The sequence below is a fragment of the Danio rerio genome, chromosome 23 (assembly GCF_052040795.2).
Source record: "Danio rerio strain M-AB ecotype USA chromosome 23, GRCz13ab, whole genome shotgun sequence".
Taxonomy (NCBI): domain Eukaryota; kingdom Metazoa; phylum Chordata; class Actinopteri; order Cypriniformes; family Danionidae; genus Danio; species Danio rerio.
The window spans coordinates 45,815,229-45,838,506 of record NC_141043.1 but is presented as its reverse complement, the minus strand read 5'-3'; the positions used below and the strand labels follow the sequence as shown (position 1 = coordinate 45,838,506).

Here is a 23,278-nt window from a genome sequence, read left to right as displayed (position 1 = left end):
CACGTAAAAAATCTTGGAGTTACTTTTGACACTGAGTTAAAGTTTGAGAAGCAAATAAACTCAGTCGTCAAAAGTGGTTTCTATCAATTAAGGAACATTGCCAAATTGAAGCCTTTTCTTTCTTTTAAAGAGCTGGAAACTGTCATTAATGTTTTTATTATGTCAATACTGGACTACTGTAACTCTTTGTATTCTGGAGTTTCACAGGCATCAATAGCACGCCTGCAGCTGGTTCAAAATGCAGCTGCTAGGCTTTTAACTGGGACAAAAAAATTCTCTAGTATCTCACCAGTTTTATTGTCTCTTCACTGGCTCCCAGTCCAATTTAGAATTCAATATAAATTATTGCTTCTAGTTTTTAAAAGTTTGAATGGTCTGGCACCGACTTACATTTCTGAGCTTCTTCACTGGCACACTTCATTGAGGCCAATCAGGTCTGAAAACACATTTCAGCTAGTTGTCCCCAAAACGCGGTTGAAATCAAGAGGTGACAGGGCTTTTTCTGCTGCAGCCCCCCGACTGTGGAATGGTCTGCCTTTACAGATCCGGTCATGTTCTTCACTTGGTGCTTTTAAGTCTCATCTAAAAAATCACCTTCTGTCTCTTGCCTTTGATTGTAATTAATTTTAATCTGTTTTATATATTTTGCAAATTTTTTATATATAGGTATAGATTTTGTATGCTGGTCGTTTTGTAAAGCACTTTGGTCAACATCTGTTGTTTTTAAATGTGCTCTATAAATAAAGCAAACAAAGAAACAAACAAACAAAAATATGGCTGTATTTACATGTTCAAACAGATTAAGATACATCAGTCAGCTTTTTTATTTAGCACTTTTTTGTTATTAAAACAATCAGAATTACCTGAGAAAATCTTATTATACATTCAATCCATATCCACAGATTTCTTTTGTACTCAATAATTTTTAAAAAGCAGATTTTCCTCTGTTTAAAAAAAATCTCTGTTCACATGAAAACACAAAAGCATGTTATAATGCACTGTCAAGAGCACGCCAGACCAGCAGGTGGTGATACAACTCCAATAATAAAGCCATGATGACCATTCAGAGGCCCGTATAAAGGAAATGCTCTTTAGCATGTGATTATATGATGTCTGACATGTTTCAGTCACTATTTGGTGTCTCGGCTGCGACAGATAACATTAAAGGTCTGAGGAGAGTGAACAAGACCCATGATGCCATCCATGTCTATGGGTTTTGCGTCAGGCGGCCAGGAGAAATGAATCCTCTGTAGGAGAGACGTGATGAACAAGAAGAGCTCCGTCCTCACCAGCATCTCACCCAGACAGGACCTACAGTAGGTCCTGATAAAAAACACACACAAATCAATGTGCTTGTGCCTAAATCTATTTAAAAACTTCACAAACTGCTGACTCACCCAAAGAAAATGCAATGAAGGACTCCAGCTTGCTAAAGTGTTCGTCCTCCAAGAAATTCTTTGGGTTAAATGCATCTGGATGCTTCCAGTGATCCTTACTGCTGAAAATTGCTTCAAAGTTAGTCACGATTGCAGTTCCCTATAAGTTTTTCATAAAGCTTTTTTTCTTTATTTTTCTTTCTCGCTTGTTTGTTTATTTATTAAAAAATGACAGATAATTTTGTTTGCCCACAAAAAGATTTTTCTGTCTAAAAGAAGCCTGGTGAAAACCGCTCAGTTGAATTCTACCTCAATATATTTGTCATTTTGTTTGATATCCCAAAGAAAGGAGGCATGGTTTCAGGTTATCATTACTGTGATTGCAGACATATCCTAGATGTGCGGCATTTCTTTAACATTAACCAAGACTGTCGGGAACTTGATAATAGTAGAAGCAAAAGAGGGTGGAGACAGAGAGTGACTGACATGTTGTTAACTTTCCCTGTCTTCATCCAAATAAATCAAAAATAACAAACAACAGAAACTACAAACATTTTGGGGAAATTTGAAAAAAAGTATTAAATTATAATGGAGACCGCGAAATCCATCCTGGGAGGTACGTATTTTTGCAGTTTTTGCTTTCGTGAATCCACGAGAGGTCCCTGTGTGAGCATTTTCGCATCTCTAAATTGCGAGTGCCATTCACGCCTGCGCTGTTCTCGCATAAACCCACCAGAAGTCGACCAACTGAATGATTGACTGGGCGACCGGCCCACCCTCCTCCTTTCCTAAACCCAACCAATTTTACCGATTGACCTGCCCACCCGCTTACTTCCCCTAAACCCAACCGACGGTTTACAAAAGTCGTCCAGAAAAAGAAAAGCCCTCGTCTGATTTTTCAACACGTTTTTGGATTTTACCACAAATTCTCATCCTGTTATTCACTCCTTAATTTAATTTTTTGGATTCTGTTTTTGTCTTCCCTGATTTCTGGAACCGATCTTCCCTGGAAGACGTCATCGTGGTCAACTTCTCTCTGCGTCTAAAGTCCAGCAACTTACTTGACGAGCTAACTGGACAGATTGGTAACTGCGGGAAAGCCCTCCACACAGAGGTAAGCGGCCAGCCGGCAAGCACCAAAAGAACGCAGTCACACCGCAGTGTTCCCTTAAAAAAATGAAATGCAGCCATACGTACCGCCGACTACGTAATTGGCGGTCTCCAGAAACGTCCGTGGTGCTACGTTTTCAGAATGGCCTGTGTTAAAAAAAATATGTTAAAACTAGTTAATTATTTAATTTGAGGCAGAATGAATCTGCAATTTGTAAGTTTTGTACAGATACACAGATTTAACAGTAAACGTTTGCTTAAATGCTTATATTCTTCATTTACCACCTAACCTTGAAATAAAACAATATAGTATATAGGGCACTGTAACAGACTATTAAAAAAGAAGCAAACCGTTCCTTCTCCCTTTCTGTCATTTTGCCACTGTCCTGCAGAGTTCATCTCCAACGCTGAAGATGGGTTGAAGCTAAACTCTGCAGAGACATCGGTCCTACAAGATCAACGTTCCCCACCCTGCTGTAGAATGTTAAGATCTCTTGGAGAATCTTCTCTGATTAGATTAACCTGTGGACAGAATACCAAGGGACTTTTTAAAACAATGGTCTGAAACTCAATTCCTGAAGGGCCGCAGCTCTGCATAGTTTACCTCAAACCACCTCCAACTTACACCTGCATAATAGTCTCGATAGTTGTTTTGAACACTTTAATTAGTTGAATCAGTTGTGTTTGATTAGGTTAGGAGCAACACTGTGCAGAGCTGTGACCCTCCAGGAATCAAGTTTGAGACCTATGGTTTGAAAAGAGGCATACAATACTGATCACCACACAACGAAGCAGGTTGTGAGTGGTGGGAGCGTTTGGAAGTCAAGCAGGAGCAAAAGTCCCTCCTGAGATTAAGTTAGACTGTGACTTTTGTGTGTTGAGTTAGGGTTGGATTAACAATCTATCTATGTGTGGCAGGAGAGGTAATTAGTTGCCTAGTGTCATTAATTTACGGGTCCTTTTCTCTGTCCTATCACAATACGGCATACGGGCTATAAAAAGAGGGAAGCATTTGCTACCTGGGATGCGTCACTTGATTAGTTGCGGCGCCGTGAACGCGCTTCGTCACTTCCCACACCTGTTGAGGGCGGTGAGGGGTTTTGATCGGGCTGGAAGTTGCTTCGCCTGAATTGTTTGGCTGCAATCGCCAACGCTAGAACGCGTGTAAGGACTGGAAAAGGTAAGCAAGCGTCTGTCTCATGTTTTGGTTGTCGCGATCGTTTTGGAAACGCTGTGTCCGCTTTTCTCAGCTGCGAGAACCAGATGCAGGTGCGCGACTGTTTGTTGGCTGTGCCGGCTGTTGACTGAAATGTACGTGCTATCTACCTTTTGAGTGACTGATTGAACCCCGATTCCCTTCGGTGAGTAGTAGGTAGGTGTTTACATGTAGTTGCAAATGGCTTATAGCAGATTTTGGACTTTATCATGACGATTGACTTATTTGTTTAGGCTGGGTGGCACTCCGCGAGGGGAGCTCCGTCGGGCACTCTGCGTCCGTGTGCGGCTACAGTGCTGTCCTGTTTCCCGTGTTTTTTTTTTCATGTTGTCTTAGATTTTGGTCTTTCGTTTTGTTTTCCTAATTGTTTATCTTTTTGAGTTCTGTTTTTGGTTACACAAGGATTGTTTAACTTATTTTTGTTGGTACATTTTTATCTATCTTCGTTTGTTTGGGTTTAATTTTCTTTATAGGATAAATTTACATAGTGTGGCTGGATTTATTTGTTTCTTTATTATTTTGACTTATTCATCCAGCATGTTTTGATTTTTCCTTACATTTTTGTGCTTTTTGTGTAAATCTTTACTGTTGTATTTTTTTATTATTATTATTGTTGTTGTTGTTGTTGTTTTATTTTCTCTTTAATTAATTTGGTTTAAGATTTAATTGTTTCCTCCCTTTAAGGTGGAATTTAGTTGCTTTTTCTTCGTTTTCATTTATCAACTTTATACATTTTTTGTGTGTTTTGTTTATCTAATAATTTACTTGTGTAACTGATTTATATTTTTGTTTAATTGCAGGCCAGTGGTCCGACTTTAAGGCCGGTGACAGAGCCAGAGCTCCCTGGGGTGGGAGGCTAATTTTATTGGACATTTTAGAATTTCTCACAGTGTGTAGTGATCACTGTGTGCTGGTTTGTGCGTGTGGGTGCTCTCTTATTTTTACACAGGGGATTGTAGTGGTTTTCACTTGCCTGAAGTATAGCCTGGCCACTTTCCCTAACGCTGGCAAGCTCTGGCCCTGGGGCACCTTCATAAATTTACAAACTGTCATGTCAATGTCGACATATTGGTTTTAATCCTGTTTTTATTTGAGATTTGAAAATAAAGAAATCTATTTTTGTACCGTGCCAATGTCTCTGACTGCACTTTGGTGGAACGAACTTGTGCGTGCCTTTTTATATGGGTGGTGCGTGTATTTAAATTCTTTGGGTGAAATTCCCAAGGTGGCGTAGTCGGGTAAATCATTAATATTGTTAGATTGGAGGTTTAGCTCCATCCGCCCACCTGCCACCCGTCACATATGCATTGTTAGTAGATGCTTTTCTCCAAAGTGACTTACACCCATTAACACACACCTAGAGCAGTGGGCTGCCTAGGGAGCAGCAGGGGTTCGGTGCCTTCCTAATGGAATCACTTCAGCCGTGGTATTGAGGTGGATATTCATTCTACCAACAATCCCTACTGGTACTTTGACTCGAACTATTGGATCCCAACTCTCTAACCATTAGACCATGGCTGCCCCCATAGTCTAGTCTATTAGCTTATCATTGCTTCAGGCCTAGCACTGATGAGTGGAATTTCAAGAATTTGGATGTGTGTGTGGTGTGTGATGGAAAGAAATGGCTGTGTGTGAAAGGTGACTGTTGCTGGAGGGGATTCCCAAATTGATGAACATGGTAACATGCCCTTTTGTGGACAGTGTGGGTTGATGTGCTGGGTGCAGCTGGAAAACCTAATGCAGGGGTCACTTGTTCCTGGAGAGCTGGTGTCCTGCAGAGTTTAGCTCTAACCCTAATCAAGCTAATAATGTTCTTACCAGGTGTACTTGCAACTTCTAGAGAGGTGTGTTGAGGCAAGTTGGAGCTAAACTCTGCAGGGACACCAACACTTCAAGACTGAGATTGGTGACCCCTGTCCTAATGCTTTGATGTAGTGAACTGTTTTTAAATGCATGGGATTGGAAATCACATGCTGTCCAATATCCAGATCTCTTTTCTTTTATATTTATCAAATATTTATATCAAATATTTCTGATTTTGCCGTACCTTCCTTTCAAGGGGTAATTCACTATCTATCTATCTATCTATCTATCTATCTATCTATCTATCTATCTATCTATCTATCTATCTATCTATCTATCTATCTATCTATCTATCTATCTATCTATCTATCTAAGCAGCTTTACAAATGGTGCACATCATTACATTAGAGTCAAAATCAGAAAGCTTAAGGAGTTGTGGTTACCTACGTTATACAGCATAGTGACCTTCCAAAACAAGAAAAATATTAGCATGTAATAATAATACATTACACTAATGTATGTAGTGTGTTTGTGCATTAAATGTTTGTTGTACTCAAGGTTCTTCGATGGTCAGCAAGATCTCAAAGTTCTCTAAGGGTTGGCATCATCTCATCACAGGTCTTGGATCTGAACAAGTGGCACTCCACCATATAGAGACAAATTCAATTAAACATTTTCGATACCAGAAAGGAAGAAGATGTCAATAAGGGCTAGAGCAGGGGTGCCCAATCTCGGTCCTGGGTGGCAGGTGTCCTGCAAAGTTTAGTTCCAACCCCAATCAGACACACCTGGGCTAGCTTAAAACTAGACCTAGGTTTCTAGAAACATCCTTACAATTGTGTTGAAGCAAGTTGTAGCTAATATCTGCAGGACACCAGCCCTTTAGGACCAAGTTTGGACACCACTGGACTAGAGGCTGTCCTGGGTGCTTTCTTGCATGTCGTCTTCAGTATATGTATAGTTTAAATGAGAACTGCTCAACCGCATGCCAGTATACAAAAGTTCACAACATTTTCCATACCAGAAAGGAAGAAGATGTCAAAATGGGCTAGAGCAGGGGTGCCCAAACTTGGTCCTGGGTGGCAGGTGTCCTGGAATGTTTAGGTCCAACCCCAATCAGACACACCTGGGCTAGCTAAAAACTAGACCTAGGTTTCTAGAAACATCCTTGCAATTGTGTTGAAGCAAGTTGGAGCTAATATCTGCAGGACACCGGCCCTTTAGGATCGAGTTTGGACACCCCTGGACTAGAGGCTGTCCTGGGTGCTTTCTTGCATGTCGTCTTCAGTATATGTATAGTTTAAAGGAGAACTGCTCAACCGCATGCCAGTATACAAAAGTTCACAACATTTTCCATACCAGAAAGGAAGGAGATGTCAAAATGGGCTAGAGCAGGGGTGCCCAAACTTGGTCCTGGGTGGAAGGTGTCCTGCAAAGATTAGTTCCAACTCCGATCAGACACACCTGGGTTAGCTAAAAACTATAGACCTAGGTTTCTAGAAACATCCTTGCAATTGTGTTGAAGCAAGTTGTAGCTAATATCTGCAGGACACCAGCCCTTTAGGACCAAGTTTAGACACCCCTAGACTAGAGGCTGTCCTGGGTGCTTTCTTGCATGTCGTCTTCAGTATATGTATAGTTTAAATGAGAACTGCTCAACCGCATGCCAGTATACAAAAGTTCACAACATTTTCCATACCAGAAAGGAAGAAGATGTCAAAATGGGCTAGAGCAGGGGTGCCCAAACTTGGTCCTGGGTGGCAGGTGTCCTGGAAAGTTTAGGTCCAACCCCAATCAGACACACCTGGGCTAGCTAAAAACTAGACCTAGGTTTCTAGAAACATCCTTGCAATTGTGTTGAAGCAAGTTGGAGCTAATATCTGCAGGACCCCGGCCCTTTAGGATCGAGTTTGGACACCCCTGGACTAGAGGCTGTCCTGGGTGCTTTCTTGCATGTCGTCTTCAGTATATGTATAGTTTAAATGAGAACTGCTCAACCGCATGCCAGTATACAAAAGTTCACACCATTTTCCATACCAGAAAGGAAGGAGATGTCAAAATGGGCTAGAGCAGGGGTGCCCAAACTTGGTCCTGGGTGGAAGGTGTCCTGCAAAGATTAGTTCCAACTCTGATCAGACACACCTGGGTTAGCTAAAAACTATAGACCTAGGTTTCTAGAAACATCCTTGCAATTGTGTTGAAGCAAGTTGGAGCTAATATCTGCAGGACACCAGCCCTTTAGGATCGAGTTTGGACACCCCTGGACTAGGGGTTGTTCTGGGTGCTTTCTTGCATGTCGTCTTTAATTTATGCATAGTTTAAATGAGAACTGCTCAACGGCATGCCATTATACAAAAGTTCACTATACAAAAGATATACATGAGGATACATTTCGTACAAAATAAATTGTTTAATTACAGAATTGTTATAATAAAAATAAAATAAACCTGTCCCATTTCAAATTAGTGTAAGTTTAATGGATAAACACAGCAGGGCTTAATTAAATGTTCAAACATGTTGAACATTGTTTAATTATCAAAATGACCTGAGAACAGTTAATTATACATTTAGGCCATGCCCACAAGCACACGGTTATTTTTATGTTTCAAGAGTTCACACTTAGCTGATGATTATTTATAAAGCATGTTTGGCATGATGTCTTGGGAGAGAGCCCTAAGCTCATAAGATCCTCGAGCCCGGGGCTCCCTCCTATTTGCAAAGCAAGAGGGGAGTTTGAGCTCAGGTAAATCTCGAGAACTCACCTGCTGTAGTGGCTAATGAACAGATAGTGATCACTCTTAAGAGATAACCATTTACTAGGAGCATGTCTATGATGCCGATTTGGATTAATCAATTAACTTAAGTTGCATGTTATTTGACGGTGGAAGGAAACCGGAGAACCCGGGGGAAATCCACGTGAGCACTGGGAGAATGTGTAAACTCCGCACAGAAATGTCGGCTGGCTTGGTAAGGACTAGAACCAGTGACATTCTTGCTGTGAGGCAACAGTGCTAAACACTGAGCCACCCATCTAGGATAGGAGGAGAAGAAGGGGTGGAAGGGGGGATTCTTCAAAACGAAGATGGCTGTGATATGGAACCTACGTTTTTTTATAGTGGCTTAGGAATCGTCTGATTGGTGAATCATGAATTGGCTATTAAATGACCAGCTGTGTTCCATCATAAGCATGTGATCCTCTCGAAATTAGTTTATAAATAAGCTTCACTTAATAATTTGTACCCCATTAAAAAAAAATCCCCATCCACAAGAAAATGTAAAAATCCCAAAAGTATCTGGATGCAGACTTGGATATATAACCTGAGACTGCATCCTGAGAGTAAAAATATTAAGATAGCACACGATCTGACATCAATCATAGAGGAAGACAGCGTGCAGTCTGATGTTGAGGTAAAATCTCTTACACAATATTAGTAGCTATGTTTACATCCAAAAATATAAATCAAACCTATGCACAAAACTTCTTATTGGATAAAGTTTTTAATGCACATTTTCAAATGTTATTCACATGTTGGCATCTCCAAATATAGCTACTGTAAACAAAGTTGCTATAAATCTTCACTCAAGTTGTAGTTTTCAAAAAGATTCAGTTTTAGTGACACTATACTCGTGTTTGTATGTGGAAAAATCCCCAAACTGCATAGAAAAAGCTGCAGCGTGAGGTTTAGAAAGTGGTCTTGTGTCTCTCTGCAGCTTTGTTGTTATTGTTGATCTTCAGTGTGTGATTATATGATGTCCAACATGTTTCGGTCAGTCTTTGGTGTCTCTACTATGACAGATGATGTTAAAGGGCTCAGGAGAGCGAACTATACCCACAATGCCATCCATGTCTATGGGTTTTGCATTGGGCGGCCAGGAAAAACGAATCCTCTGTAGGAGAGATGTGATGAACAAGAAGAGCTCCGTCCTTGCCAGCGTTTCACCCAGACAGGCCCTCGGTCCTGATAAAGCATACAGAAATCAATTCAGTAAATATTTATTGTGATAAAAGGCTTAGTTTACCTAAAAAATGAAATTTATCAAGTCCTTCCAAAGCATTGAGCTCTTGCTTCATCTTCTGATCGCAAATTAAGATACGGTAGATTAAGTCTGAGAGCTCCCTCATCCTCCATAGACAGCAACATTTAGAGACATTTGAAGTCCCAAAACAAATAACCCAAAAACAGACCAGATGCCCTCAAATAATGACTTTATTCAACAGCTTCTTCTCTGTGTCAGTATAGGATAGGGGTCACCAATCTCGATCCTGGAGGGCCGGCGTCCCTGCAGGGTTTATCTCCAACTTGCCTCAACACACCTGCATGGATGTTTCATGTATACCTAGTAAGAACTTGATTAGCTTCTTCAGGTGTGTTTGATTAGGGTTGGAACTAAAATCTGCAGGACAGCAACCCTCTAGGAACAAGTTTGGAGACCCCTTGTATAGGACATAGGTCTCAAACTCAACTTCTGGAGGGCCGCAGCTCTGCAGTTTTGCTTCAACCCTAATCAAACAAAGCCAATCCAAATAATCAAGGTGTTCAAGACTACTAAAGACTATTAAGCAGGTGTGAGTTGGAGATAGTTGGAGTTAAACTTTGTAGAGTTGCGGCCCTCCAGGAATTGAGATTGAGACCATTAGTACTAGGTGTGTGTTCACGATATGAGGGTATACTGTAAGTAGGCCCACACAGAATCAGATTTTTTTAGCCTGTTTTTGTACCTTTATGTAGTGTTTTTGTTTGGATTGCTCCAGTGAACTTAATTAAAATAATAACTATATTAATTTATTTTCTTATTATTTTCTTTTTCGTCCAAATAACATTATTAATAACCTTATAAAAGTATTTTTATAAGTATATGGGAAATGTGCATTTTTTGTTTTAAAATCAGTTTTATGTTGTGTGATGTCACTTCCCTCGGATTCTGTCCAGCTCTCGTCAGAACAGATTTGGACTTGAGTGAGACGGGTACGTTGTGAATGTGCTCCGGGGTTAAAATATAGCCGATTAAGTTAAAATTTTGTTCATATGAGTGGATGACATGTTTTGATGCTGGATTGAGTCGAATAGTGTGCCTGTTAAGCATTGTTTTTCAGTATATAATGACTTTGGTGTTATGAGCTGTTAATGACTTGGTTCAAGTTACCGTCCGCACCAATTTTTAAATGGCGAATTATATATTCATTAAATCATCATGCAGTTAAAATTGTCAATAAATAGTCATTTTATGTTCAGGTTGTGTCTTTGTAGTCATGTATTATCTTTGAGTTGTTAATCTGCTTCTTTCCCAGTGATGGGTTGCAGCTGGAAGGGCATCCGCTGTGTAAAAACGTGCTGGATAAGTTGGCGGTTCATTCCGCTGTGGTGACCCCGGATTAATAAAGGGACTAAGCCAAATGAATGAATGTTAATCTGCTTCAGTGTTAATGGGGACAGCGGTTCACTTTTCTCTTTATGCAACTCTCACAGAACAGAGAACTGAGAGTGTGTTTGTGTGGTGATTATCTCTGTCCTGTCTTTAATAAACTGCAGACGTGATCCACTAAAGCCAGTGGTGTTGGGGAATTCTTTATGATGAGAGACGAAGTCCGCTATATTTAACTGTCTCAGATTTCATCTAAAATATTTACATTTGTATTCAGAAGATAAACTTAAAGGTCTCAAGAGTTTGAAATGGCATGACGGGGAATAATTAATAACAGAATAATCCTTCTGGGTGAACTAAACATTTAAATCTGGTAAATACTTTCACAAACAGCTGACTCACCCAGTGAAAATGGAAAGAAATACTCTGGCTTGCTGAACTGTCCGTTCTCATCCAAGAAGTTCTCTGGGTTAAATGCATCAGGGTGTTTCCAGAGCTCCTTATCGCTGAACATTGCTGTAAAGTTTGCTATGATTGTAGTTCCCTGTGTGAGGAAAGTTGAATGAAACTTTTTAAAGATTAAATAGTTATTTTGCTTCCCCTATCTGAATACATGTACTGTATCATATGGTGAAATCTTTTAAGTGAAGTTTATTCATAAACTAATTTCGAGAGGATCACGTGCTTATGATTTATCACGGCCAGTCTCGCATTTGCTAATCACTATCTTCCAATCATATGAGCCCTAAGCTACTATAAATAGCCTCAGTTTTTAGTTCACTTTATTTTCACTTGGAAGAAACCCCCCTCCTCCCCTATTCTCCTCCTTTGCCTCTGATTGGGCGGCACGGCGGCCCAGTGGTTAGCACTGTGAGCCCCACAGCAAGAACACTGCCAGCCCTGGTTCCACAGGACCGGTGGGTGTTTCTGTGAGGAGTTTGTATGTCCTCCCCGTGTCCATGTGGGTTTTCCCCGGGTTCTCCGGTTTCCTCCCACCATCCAAAGACATTCAACATACATAACAATCAAGCTTTGTCTAATCCCTTGTGTTCCCTTAGCTACCGCAGCAGGGGAGTACTGAGATCCACCGAGCTCAGGCTTCTCTCTTGCTCTGCCAACGAGAGGAAGCCCCGGGCTCGAGGAGCCCTTGGGCTCTCTCCTGGGACAGCATGCCAAACAAGCTTTTTTAAATCATCAGCTAAGTGTGAACTCTTGAAATACATGATGATGCCTTTTCATGTTGTTGTTTTTTTCTTTAGTTTGTCATGTAGCCTCAAGGGATATGTCATCCCAAAATTAAAACTTGTTCAATTGTTTTCAAACCTTTATGATTTTATTTCTTCTGTTGAATGCAAAAGAAGGTATTTTGATGAAAGCTGTAAACATGTAACCACTGAAATCCACAGCAGGAGATATAAGAATTAAGGAAATCACTGGTTGTTAGTTTTTTTTATTTATTTTGTGTTCAACAGAAGAAAGAAACTCAAAGGTTTGAAACAAGGTAAAGTAAATTTTTGGGTCAACTATCCCTTTAAGTTGGCCACAAAATCTAAAAGAAAACACCAGGTAAAAACACCTTCATATTTACATCATGTGGGAAATCCTGAAAAATTTCTATTTAAAAAAGGGTAGTGTAAATTTTAAACAACTTCATCCACCCATGCTCCTTTTTTTACCTGAGGAATGTCGTATCCATGTAGTTTTGTGCGGCGAATTGTTTCATGCAACAATTTTGGTGCAATGTTTCCATATCGCTGAATCTCGTGAACAGTGGCGAGTGTGTACGGTAGTTTGTCACGGTCATCCATGCTGGGCAAGCGGTCGTAACCCAGAACCTGAACAATCTCCTCATGACATCGCTCTGTGTTGTGCGACAAATGGTTAGAAACAAAGGACCCAGCAAAAACAAGCGTTCCCTTACCATTTGGCTGTTTTTTGGAAATCAAATAAGAATATTATGGATTTATTTATTTATTTTTTTTTTTTTGGTAACCAAAAACTAAACTTTCCAGAACTTTCCAGAATGTTCTAACAGCTTAAAAAACAACATAGAAGAGAACATATAATGCCATATAATTTCATAGCAATATCAATATAGATTAAAAAAACACTATTACATACAGAAAACAACATTAATGCAATAAGTGCTTATATAAAAAAGTACATTTAAAAATATCAGATGAATTTTCAGATTGATGTATGATAAATACCTTACAATTCTTCTCAGGGATACATTTTTAAAAACATAAATCAAAACATAAATCTCAATGTGAGGCGTTGGATAGCGGAGGGGTGTTGCGGACTTAAGTTAAGAGTCGGGGTGGAGTTGGTTGTCACAGACGAAAGTGAAGAGGGTTGGGGAGGCACAAAACAAAGTGAAAGTGAACATCGAATGGGGGAGGAGGGCAGGTGAGGAGGGGGATTGGTAAAATGAGGTGCTGGATCAGATTTCATAGGTGTCGCATCCGGTGTGTTCTGGCACAAATTAAGCCCTCTTTACTGTATATGTTGGTGGTGCAGTTTTACTTAAAATACTGCCATGCACACAACATCATGAGTGATATATCAGAGTTTAAAATCTGACAAATTGTTGGTGTGCATCTCGTTGGCACATCTGTGAACAAGACAGCAAATCTTTGCAATTATCAAGAGCCGCAATATCCAGAGTAATGTCAGCAAACCGCCAAGAATAAGATGCACATCCAACAGGAGTAACTGTGGACGCAAAAGCGAGCTGTCTGAAAGAGATGTCTGGGTGCTAACCCAGAGTGTATCCATAAAAAAACAGAAAACCACAGCTGCCCAATTCACTGTAGAATTAAATATACACCTGAACTCTCCTGCTTCCATCAAAAGTGTTCATCGGGATCTCGACACCGTTAATATTTATGGCCGAGCTGCTATTGTAACGGAGGCCAGCTAGTAAAGTTGGAGGCCACGGTCTTTAGCCCCCTTGGTCGATCAACCGACTCACATGCGGAAGGTCGCCAGTTCGATACTTGCTCACAGCGGGTTGGGTGGTGAAGGACTGGCGGGGTTACATTGGTGCCGTGACCTGGATGGGAGTGAGGTTTAGGGGGTGAGTGTAACGGAGGACAGCTAGTGAAGTGCTGTGCAGGCAAACCTCTGACCTCTAAAAGGTGCTCTAGTGACAGATGCTAGAGGCCATGGTCTTTAGCCTCCTTTGCAGAGCAACCGACTCCCGTGCGGAAGGTCGCCAGGTTAGATCCTGCTTAAAGCGGGTTGGGTGCTGTAGGACCGGCGGGTTTACACTATAGCCAAACTTATTGGTCACTTATGCCAATGGCAAATGTCTGTTTCAATGATGCCGGCTGTGAAAATCTTGGGCTGTGGACATGTGTTTTTCTTTGCCAATTCCAGCTTCACTGTCTCCCACATCTGGGAGAGTTACAGTGTGGAGAAGCCCCAAAGAAGTGTAACACTGTTGTATGCCCAGATTTAAGCACAGAGGTGGATCAGTGATGGTTTGGACTACAATATCATGACATTCCCTAGACCCAATACTTGTGCTAGACGGGCAAGTCAATGCCAAGGACTACCAAACCATTCTGGAGGACCGTGTGCACCCAATGTTGCAATGTCACCCGACTGTTTGGGCTTTCAGCTGTGACATTTACATTTCTGAACTAAATTGAACTGAATTAAACTGGAAACTGAACTGAATCCATTTCAATTTACTAGAACGTCATTTATGTTAAGCTGCTTTGACACAATCTAGATTGTAAAAAGCACTATAGAAATAAAGATTCTGAATTGGATAATGACCCGTATAAAGCTGCTTTAGTACCTTGTACATCTGGGTTTTGAATCAAGTAAATGAGTCCCCATCTGATGGTGGTTTCTGTGGTGTCGGTTCCAGCCAGAAACAGGTCAGATGTTGACACAACCAGGTGTTCTTCATGAAACGTGGAGTCTTTGTTAAACTTTTGCTGCTCGACGTAATAAAAAAAGTGTTAGTTTGCTGAAACAAAAACTAAATGAATACGTATGAGAAGCCTTCTTTCATGATCTCACTTTCTCGATCTCCAGTAGATAGGCATCAATGAAGTCTCGTGGACTGTCTGGATCCAGAGTTTGTTTGTGTTCTTTAGCTTCGTCTCGGATGAAATTAAATAAATCATCGGCGTTCTGCTTGATCTTCTGGTGTGGACCAGGGAAATGCTTGATGAAGGGGACTAAGTTGTAAATCTAAGACAGATAAACCAGTTATAAATATCAGTTAAACCTTTTAGTATTCAAAATAATATAATGTATAAGAAATAATATATAGAGAAATAGGTCTGTAAAGTTACAGAAAATGTATGGGCAGTTTATTACAAGGTTTTTGTAGCATCCCAGCAGGCACATAACATCATAAGACGTTAATATTAGGTTAGATTTAGGTCATGACGTCAGGTGACCAAAATTCAACGTCTAGCGTCAAATATACGTTAATATTTGGTTGATTTTAGATTGTGTCGGAAAATAACCAAAATCCAACATTCTAATACATGTCATAGTGGTAACGTCTACACAACGTCAAGGTGTAACATTATTAGACGTTGATATTTGGTTGATTTTAGGTTGGACATTGACGTCAACCCGATTTTTTTTTTAAAGCCAATGTCTCCACAACACTGGGGCACAACGTCAATATGATGTCATGCTGATATTCTGTGCCTCCAGCACAACATCATAATACACAACATCAACCCAGACAATATATCACTTTATACTATTAAAAATGTTAATAAAAATAACTTTTTCGAAGGTTAAAGGTTGTTTGAAGAAAGATTAAGGTCCCATGATGCAATCAAATGCAAAATAAAAACATGAAATACCAAATACATAACATCTTACATTTTGAATTTATAATCAAGGACACACTACTCTGGTATTTCTCATGGCAATGCAGACACAACTGATAAAGCTATGGAAGGGATGCATTGATAATTAAATTCTACCAAATTTTGGCTTTGGCAGATAATCAATTATTTAAAAAAAAAAACAAAAACAAAAAAAAAACTACAAGGATAAGGATGAAGATGCACAAAAAGAAAAATGAAGAGTTTGATCATACCTGTCCTGCAGCTGACCCTGTGAGCATGATGTTTTCATTCAGGATTTTCAGAAGGTATTCAAAGCGTTTGTTATCATACTCAAAGCGATCTCCAAACACGATGGAGCAGATAATGTTGGAAACAGCATTCTGTAGGGCATGCTGGGGATTCATTGACTTGCCTACAAAAGAAAAGAAAGAAACAATTTTTTTTTTCAAAATAATTTGCAAAAATTAGCCTGAACCTTTAGTATACTAGAACACTTTTTATCACAAACCTTAAAATGTTTCCAAAACCAGCATGAACATTTCATACCTTCATCTTTGAGCATTTCAGCAATCAGATACTGGCTTTCCTCTAACACTCGATCCTCTACTGTTTTCTTCCCCAGACCAAAGTTTCTGAGTGTGTGCAGAGCGAACCGTCTCTGCTGCCTCCAAGAGTGGTTAAATGTGACCATTATTATACCTAAAAAAGAGAGAAACAGACCATCAGACATACATATCTTTAGCATATAGTTACATGGTGTAGCTGCCATCAGAAGCAATTCTCATATATTACACACTATAACATGCACTTTACAGATAAAAAGTCAAAAAAATTGTTAAAATGTTCAAGTAAGTATTAGAATAAGTAATGTATAAATGATGTTTATACATGTTAATTCTTTTAAAATTATTCAACTAAAACTATTGGGGGTGGGCGGCTATTTCTTGTTATGTTTAGCTTGAGAATTATTTCATTGTTGCAATCAAAATATTCTTCCGATGCACCTCTAGTACAGCCACAAGGTGTTGTACTAATAACGCTTGTAAGGATTAATAAGTACAAAGAAGAAACTGTAACCCTTCAAGTTTATTCCTCTTGAGTTAGAGAGGCCAATGAGGTATGTGTTGTATAGTGTTAACGTATGTGAACGTGTATTATGTGTCAGTATGTTAATGTATAGAGTTCCCACTTAGATATGCTTAACGTTTATAGCAGGTTTGGCATGCTGTCCCGGGAGAGAACCCTGAGCTCGGAGATATTTGAGCCCAAGGCTCCCGCCCGGTCAAATAAGCATATCGGGAGATCCGAGATCAGGTAGGTCTCGAGAGCTTCCCATTGGGAAAGGGAGGAAAAGGAGGAGATGGGGTGGAAGGGGGGATTCTTCCAAAACGAAGATAGAGCAGTAAGGAGAAAACGATCCATTTATTGTAAACTAAGATCACTCTGATTCTGGATTATTACTGATTACAGATGAGCAGCCAGTCGTGCTCAATCATATCATGTGCTCCTCTTGAAATGAGTTTTTGAGACTCCACTTAAGTGTATCTCCTTACATGTTGAATGTGCACTTTTTTATTGGTTGTATGTATTTTGTTCATTACATGCAACATCATCTTTTAAGGGTTAAATTAAGTATGAATTTCTTTTCGTAGTTCTGACGGCACTGTCTTTATTGACATAAAGAAATGCAAGGCTAGAATGTACAAGACATGCTACAGACTTGTGTACAAATAAATGTCAGTTAAAATCAAGAACGATATAAGCCTTTGTTTCATCTTGAGAGGACTAACACGTGGTTTAATTTTACTTCAAGTAGTTCCAGGCAGACAAAAATCCAATCAAACAATACAACATGTTTTAGATGAGATGAGAAACTAGTACTGCACACAAGCTGTCTGGGAGAAAAACTGAATTTCTTTAAATGCAAACTATAAGCATTGAATCATTTCTAATAATTAAATGGATCAGAGTCAATTATTCTACTTGTGTTATGGTTACCAAACCTAAAGATACATTTCTTGAAATGCAAACTATGAACATATAGAACATCAAGTAGAATAATTGACTCTGATCCCTTAAATTATTAGAAATGAATTCATGCTTCAACTTACAGCAATATTATTAATTTTTTATTACATTTCTATTAAATCCTCATTGGAAAGTATTGTTAATGAAAGTGTTACTGACCGAGTCCATGAGATATCCAGTCAAAAATAGGCAAAGCAGGTCTTCCAGAAAAAACATCCTGTACTAATGCTTCCTTAGCCAGTTGGATTGTATTGATGCTTATTGCTGGCTTTCTCCCAATAAACACAGTGGCCAATCCTCCATATTCAGACAACTGTTTGGAAAACATTTACAGCAGATTCAGTTTGTAAATGATTAAAAAAAGTACAACATGTAATACTTTTCCATTGAAAATGTTGTAACTGCACTTTATTTTTTATTTTAGTTTATGTAAAGGGCACTTATTGTGAAAAATCTACTTTTCAAGCTGTTTGGACAGACGTGTGTAAGTATAGTGTAAAGACTGTCATATTGGGGTGATATAAACACACACAGTCCTTTTTTTTCAATTTAACAACAGAAAAACGGTGGACTAATTGGAGCGGTTTTCAGAGCGACTGCAACTTGACGTGAAGTGCGGTCCTCCGCCCACCAAAATTAATTGACAGGCACGTATCTGTATTCTCAGGTTGTTGTTTCACGTCCGCCATTTTCAGCATGTGAGTCAAAGCGATATCTCTAAAGGAACACCCGTGCTCTATTTTTAGATGTAAGGCTCATTGGGCTCAACACAAGATCAATTTTCTCCACATTATCGCTGTAATCTGAATTATTGTTTGTACCTTTTGGTAGGTTTGCAAACGTGAACTTTTCATTGCGTCCACCTTAAACTTCAGCCGGTCGCATCACAGAAGCTCCCTGTGATCTTAACAGCTGGAAAAGTGCAAGCGCGTTGCCCGATGTGTGCGTCCCTCCATTGGAAATAAAATAACAAACTTGCCTGCAGGTCTCACACCAAAAGCGCCTTTTTGCGTGGCGCCGTGCATTTTGGAGTTCTGGGCGTGGGTTTCTGTCGGGGTGCACGCCGACTTGGGCCGCCGTTGTGTTTGCCCTGGTGTAGGCCTTTGTTTGGAGTTCTGGAATGCATGGCGCTGCGTGGCGCGTCGATTCGGGAAACTTCATGTTTCTGCCGCCCCACTGAGAGTATCTGGTGTGCCCTGTCGCGGCTTTGAGCAGCGCATCCGGTGCCTTAGTCAAAAATAATTCAGTGTGCGTGGTTATAAGTCTCGGTGTACAAGCTCGGCACTTGAAACTAGCAAACAGTTGGCTGTAAAACTATACAAAGACACAAATGATTGTGTACTCTGTGTCCGAGTTGACATGTACGGCTGAATGCTGATCCTCTCATGGAGCTTAGCTTCTCTCTGTCTGCCTGTCTGTTGCAAACACAGAGCGTGGGAGCTTTTGGCTCCGCCCCCTTGTTACGTTGGGCGGGAAGCCGAAACTAATTTTCATGTGAAGCAACACACGCCTAAAAACAGCGAGCTGTGTACACGTGCCCAACCTGACACTTTTTAACACATTGTAATAAACACCTCTGAACTGTGTTTTGAACTGAACCTAAACTGGCACACTCAGAAGAACCATAATATTAATATTTAATCTTAAAAAAAGAGGTAAACTATGTGCCCTTTAACTAAGGAAATCAAAACCAAGTAAACCGTGACACACACGCACACACACACACACACACACACACACACACACACACACACACACACAAAAAGTTATGTAAATTTTTATAGGTACAATTTTAGCAAATAATCAGTTATACATATATATATATATATATATATATATATATATATATATATATATATATATATATATATATATATATATTTTTTTTTTTTTTTTTTTTTTTTTTAATTATTTAATAATAATGTTTGAATTGAGTGAAATTAGGAATGTAGATTAAGATCTTACTTTATAATTGCTAATAAACAGCCAGTTTCTTAATAATAGACAGGTAATAGGCCAGCATAGTGGCAATTAATACTTAAACAAAATTGTTACATCATACAGTTGACTTAAAAAACAATGGAAAGTGAAGAAGACTAAAGTTCTCAAATTGTAAAAATGAAAGGTTTGCAGAGATAAGCGGGTCATTGGGCCAAGGGTGAACCAACAATGTACTATTAATTCATTCAATTATTTTAGATTGTGTTTGGTAAATTATCACACAATAAGCTGAATTTATCTGACATTATCAAGATAAATATGAGCTGACTGCAAAGAGTTTGTATATTTTAGCTCCATTTTTTTAACTACAGGCAAAACTGCTGTATAGCAAAAAAAAAAAAAAAATGCTGTATGAAATGGAGGTGGACTCTATTCAGATTAGAGACTTTTATTTTGATATTTGATTCTGGTGCAGCTAGTGAATTCCAATAGTATCTGGATGCAGCCTTTATGGTTTAAGCTGAGATTGCATAACTCAGCCATGCAATGTCAGACACAATGCACTTAATGGAGTGAGTGACGTCACTGTGATGGCTAGGGGTGGGGTTAGGTGAGCGCATAAAAAATTTCAATTGATAGAATAAGTTTATATATATATATATATATATATATATATATATATATATATATATATATATATATATATATATATATATATATATATATATATATTATTATTATTATTATTATCTTACCTATGTATTTTTCTACCCCTGGCATCTGTTTATACTTTGTATAACTGAAAGAATTTATTTAATTTTATTTTATTTATTTTTATTATGTTCATAACTGTTGTAAGATGTATTCTCTTGTACTATGTTAGTAAATACTACAATAAAAAAAAAACAAACAAAAAAAACAAGCAACTCAGAGGCACGGGGCCTTCAAATTGCTTAAAAATAAAAAAAAGGTGAGCGCATTAAAAAGCATTGGATGCAGCTCAGGATGCACTGCACCCCTCTCGTGAATTTGGCAGAGGTGAGTGTCTGCAGCTCGGTATTTTGACAAATTAAGTTCTTATAGTGTGTAAAATGTATCAGTTTCAACATTTAAATATACCCGAGCCTATAAGCGCTTTTGTACGAATGTATTTGAATATAGCGTGAAGACTATGAGTATATTTGTGATATTTTTCAGGAATATGCAGAAAAACTGCTTTTATTCTAGCCAAAATAAAACAAATAAGACTTTCTCCTGAGGGAAAAATATAGGAAATACTATGGAAAAAAAATCTGCAATCTGTTCAGTAAAATTTGAAAAAGAATAAACATAGCATAGTATATTTTATATAGTATAATTTCAACTGCAGATATCAGCAACAATGTTAATTCATTAGTAATTCTCTCATTGCATTTTAGCCTTTTATATTGTTCTATTGTGTTTAATGCATAATGCTTAAGTTCACACTCTTTGTGTTGTGGAGAGCCCAGCCTATGTCAGTTTAAATGCTAATAAGCCTCTCCAGTGAATCAAAGGTCATTTAATACATGCAGTTCAAAAACCGCAGGAGATAACGGACCGGTTACAAATTGTGTCTGTGTGTGTTTGCTTTTACTATTTAATTTTAGGATTTAGTCAATCAACTTTTGGTTAAATTAAAAACAGATAAATGTTAATCCCTAACCAAGAAAACAGTAAAGACTTACAGATCTTTTGAAGCCCATCGGGTTCTTCAATAAATGTGGTAAGTTTCCCACAAAAGGCAGAGGTGTTGGACCAGGTGGAAATCGACCTTTGTATGAATAAATCCTGAAGATCTCAAACAGAACCAGAAAAATTAAGCCCAGGAACAGAGTCAAGCCCACAGAGGCCAAGTCTAACTTAAGGAGAGCCGCCAACATGATAACAGATTGAGTTCAAGACAGATACAAGAGCAGCAGAGGGTCAGGGGCTTCACAACAGGGCAACAAGGAGGAGGAGACTACAAAAAAAAAAAAAAAACAGTTTGACTTGCTGTTAACCCTTTCAGCTGTTATCAGATCACAGATGTGGAGAGTGCAAGCTATGTCACTTTGCGGGTTGTAAAAAAGCGTTACCCCTGTTTAACGGAGAGATTTTTTTTAACACATTTCTAAACATAATAGTTTTAATAACTCCTCTCTAATAAATGATTTTTTTTTCTTTGCCATGATGACAGTAAATAATATTTGACTAGATATTTTAAGACACTACTATACAGCTTAAAGTGACATTTAAAGGCTTAACTAGGTTGACTAGGCAGGTTAGGGTAATTAGGCAAGTTATCGTATAATGATGGTTTTTTCTGTAGATTATAAAAAATATTAAGCTTAAAGGGGCTAATCATTTTGGCCTTAAAATGGTTTTAAAAAATTAAAAACTGCTTTTATTCTGGCAGCAATAAAACAAAAGTAAAAAAATGATCAGACATACTGTGAACATTTCCTTGCTCTGTTAAACATCATTAGGAAAATATTTTAAAAAGAAAAAAAAAATTAAAAGGGGGCTAATAATTCTGACTGCAACTGTATGGGCTCTATTTTGACCAACCAAAGTGCAAAGCGCAGGTTGCAAACACATTAGGGCCGTGTCAGAATCCACTTTTGCAATTATAAGGACGAAAAAATCTGCTTTGCGCCGTGGCGCATGGTCTAACAAGGTTGAGCTTATTTTCTTAATGAGTTATAGGTGTGTTTTGAGAATAAACCAATCAAGAGTCTCATCTCCCATTCCCTTAAAGAACCAGTTGCGTTGCGCCATAAGCGCATTAGCTATTTACATGAAGGCTTTGTAAGTGGAAAAACTGAGCATTTCACAAGCAAGAAAAGAGCATCTACAGCACGAGAATAAGAGATAAGCCAATTCTCATTATCTACTTTAACTTTCGCTCTCATGGATAGGGAAACCTTGTACGCACAGACATCAATTAGCTTATGAATAATTAATTTTGTTTGTTAAGCGCAAATATTCGTTTCAAAACTGTTTCTGAATTCAGTTCTAATTTCCAGCAAACAAATAAATGAACAATAATAATGAAGTGTGTTCAAAAACCTGACTTATATCCTAATACACATGCTGTGCCCCATATGGTCTAAAACCTGACAGGTGGACAAATATAAGCTTGCTTTTAATAAAACAAATATAAATATGGATATGATAAATGTATGAATGAACTGAAAAAGCCTCCCGAGATGAAGAAGGCATGAAGGCAGTGGTTTTTATATTTATTTAGGCTAGAAAATAATGTTTGTAATATTTTAATTCTTTATATTTATATCCTATATATATCCTTATTATATCCTATATATATCCTTAATATTTAAATTCTTTTTCATGTGTAAAGATATTTGCCTATTGCTCTACATCTTGTGTGTATTAAGCAGTGTGTAAGTGCACAACTAACACACTCTACGCCAGACAATAGACCGGCTTTGTTCTGGTCTATTGAAAGTTCTATTATAGTTTCTCAAAATAGCAATGCGCCAGCAATGCGCCTCAACACGCCTTCCTTTTTAGACCAGAACGCCTATGGGCACACATATGAGCGCAAATGCATTTGCTATTTTAACAGCGTGGTGGAATACGTCAAAACG

The 23,278-nt window shown here is 38.7% G+C and overlaps 1 protein-coding gene and 1 long non-coding RNA gene across 2 annotated transcripts; both read right to left on the bottom strand.

Annotated features, from left to right (window-relative positions):
- Window positions 1–764: 764 nt before the first annotated feature.
- On the bottom strand, window positions 765–3,937 carry LOC147838292 (uncharacterized). The gene is made up of 3 exons (XR_015524121.1): window positions 2,574–3,937; window positions 1,398–1,498; window positions 765–1,323 (listed from the first exon to the last, which is right to left on the bottom strand). It is a non-coding gene; the product is annotated as an uncharacterized LOC147838292 (long non-coding RNA).
- Window positions 3,938–9,000: 5,063 nt separating this feature from the next.
- On the bottom strand, window positions 9,001–21,596 carry cyp2aa2 (y cytochrome P450, family 2, subfamily AA, polypeptide 2). The gene is given in 9 exon segments (NM_001077458.1): window positions 9,001–9,464; window positions 11,272–11,413; window positions 12,546–12,730; window positions 14,678–14,819; window positions 14,905–15,078; window positions 15,950–16,110; window positions 16,245–16,397; window positions 17,886–18,039; window positions 21,374–21,596. Coding segments are annotated over 9 exon segments (1,497 nt in total). The 5' UTR covers window positions 21,569–21,596; the 3' UTR covers window positions 9,001–9,273.
- Window positions 21,597–23,278: the final 1,682 nt, after the last annotated feature.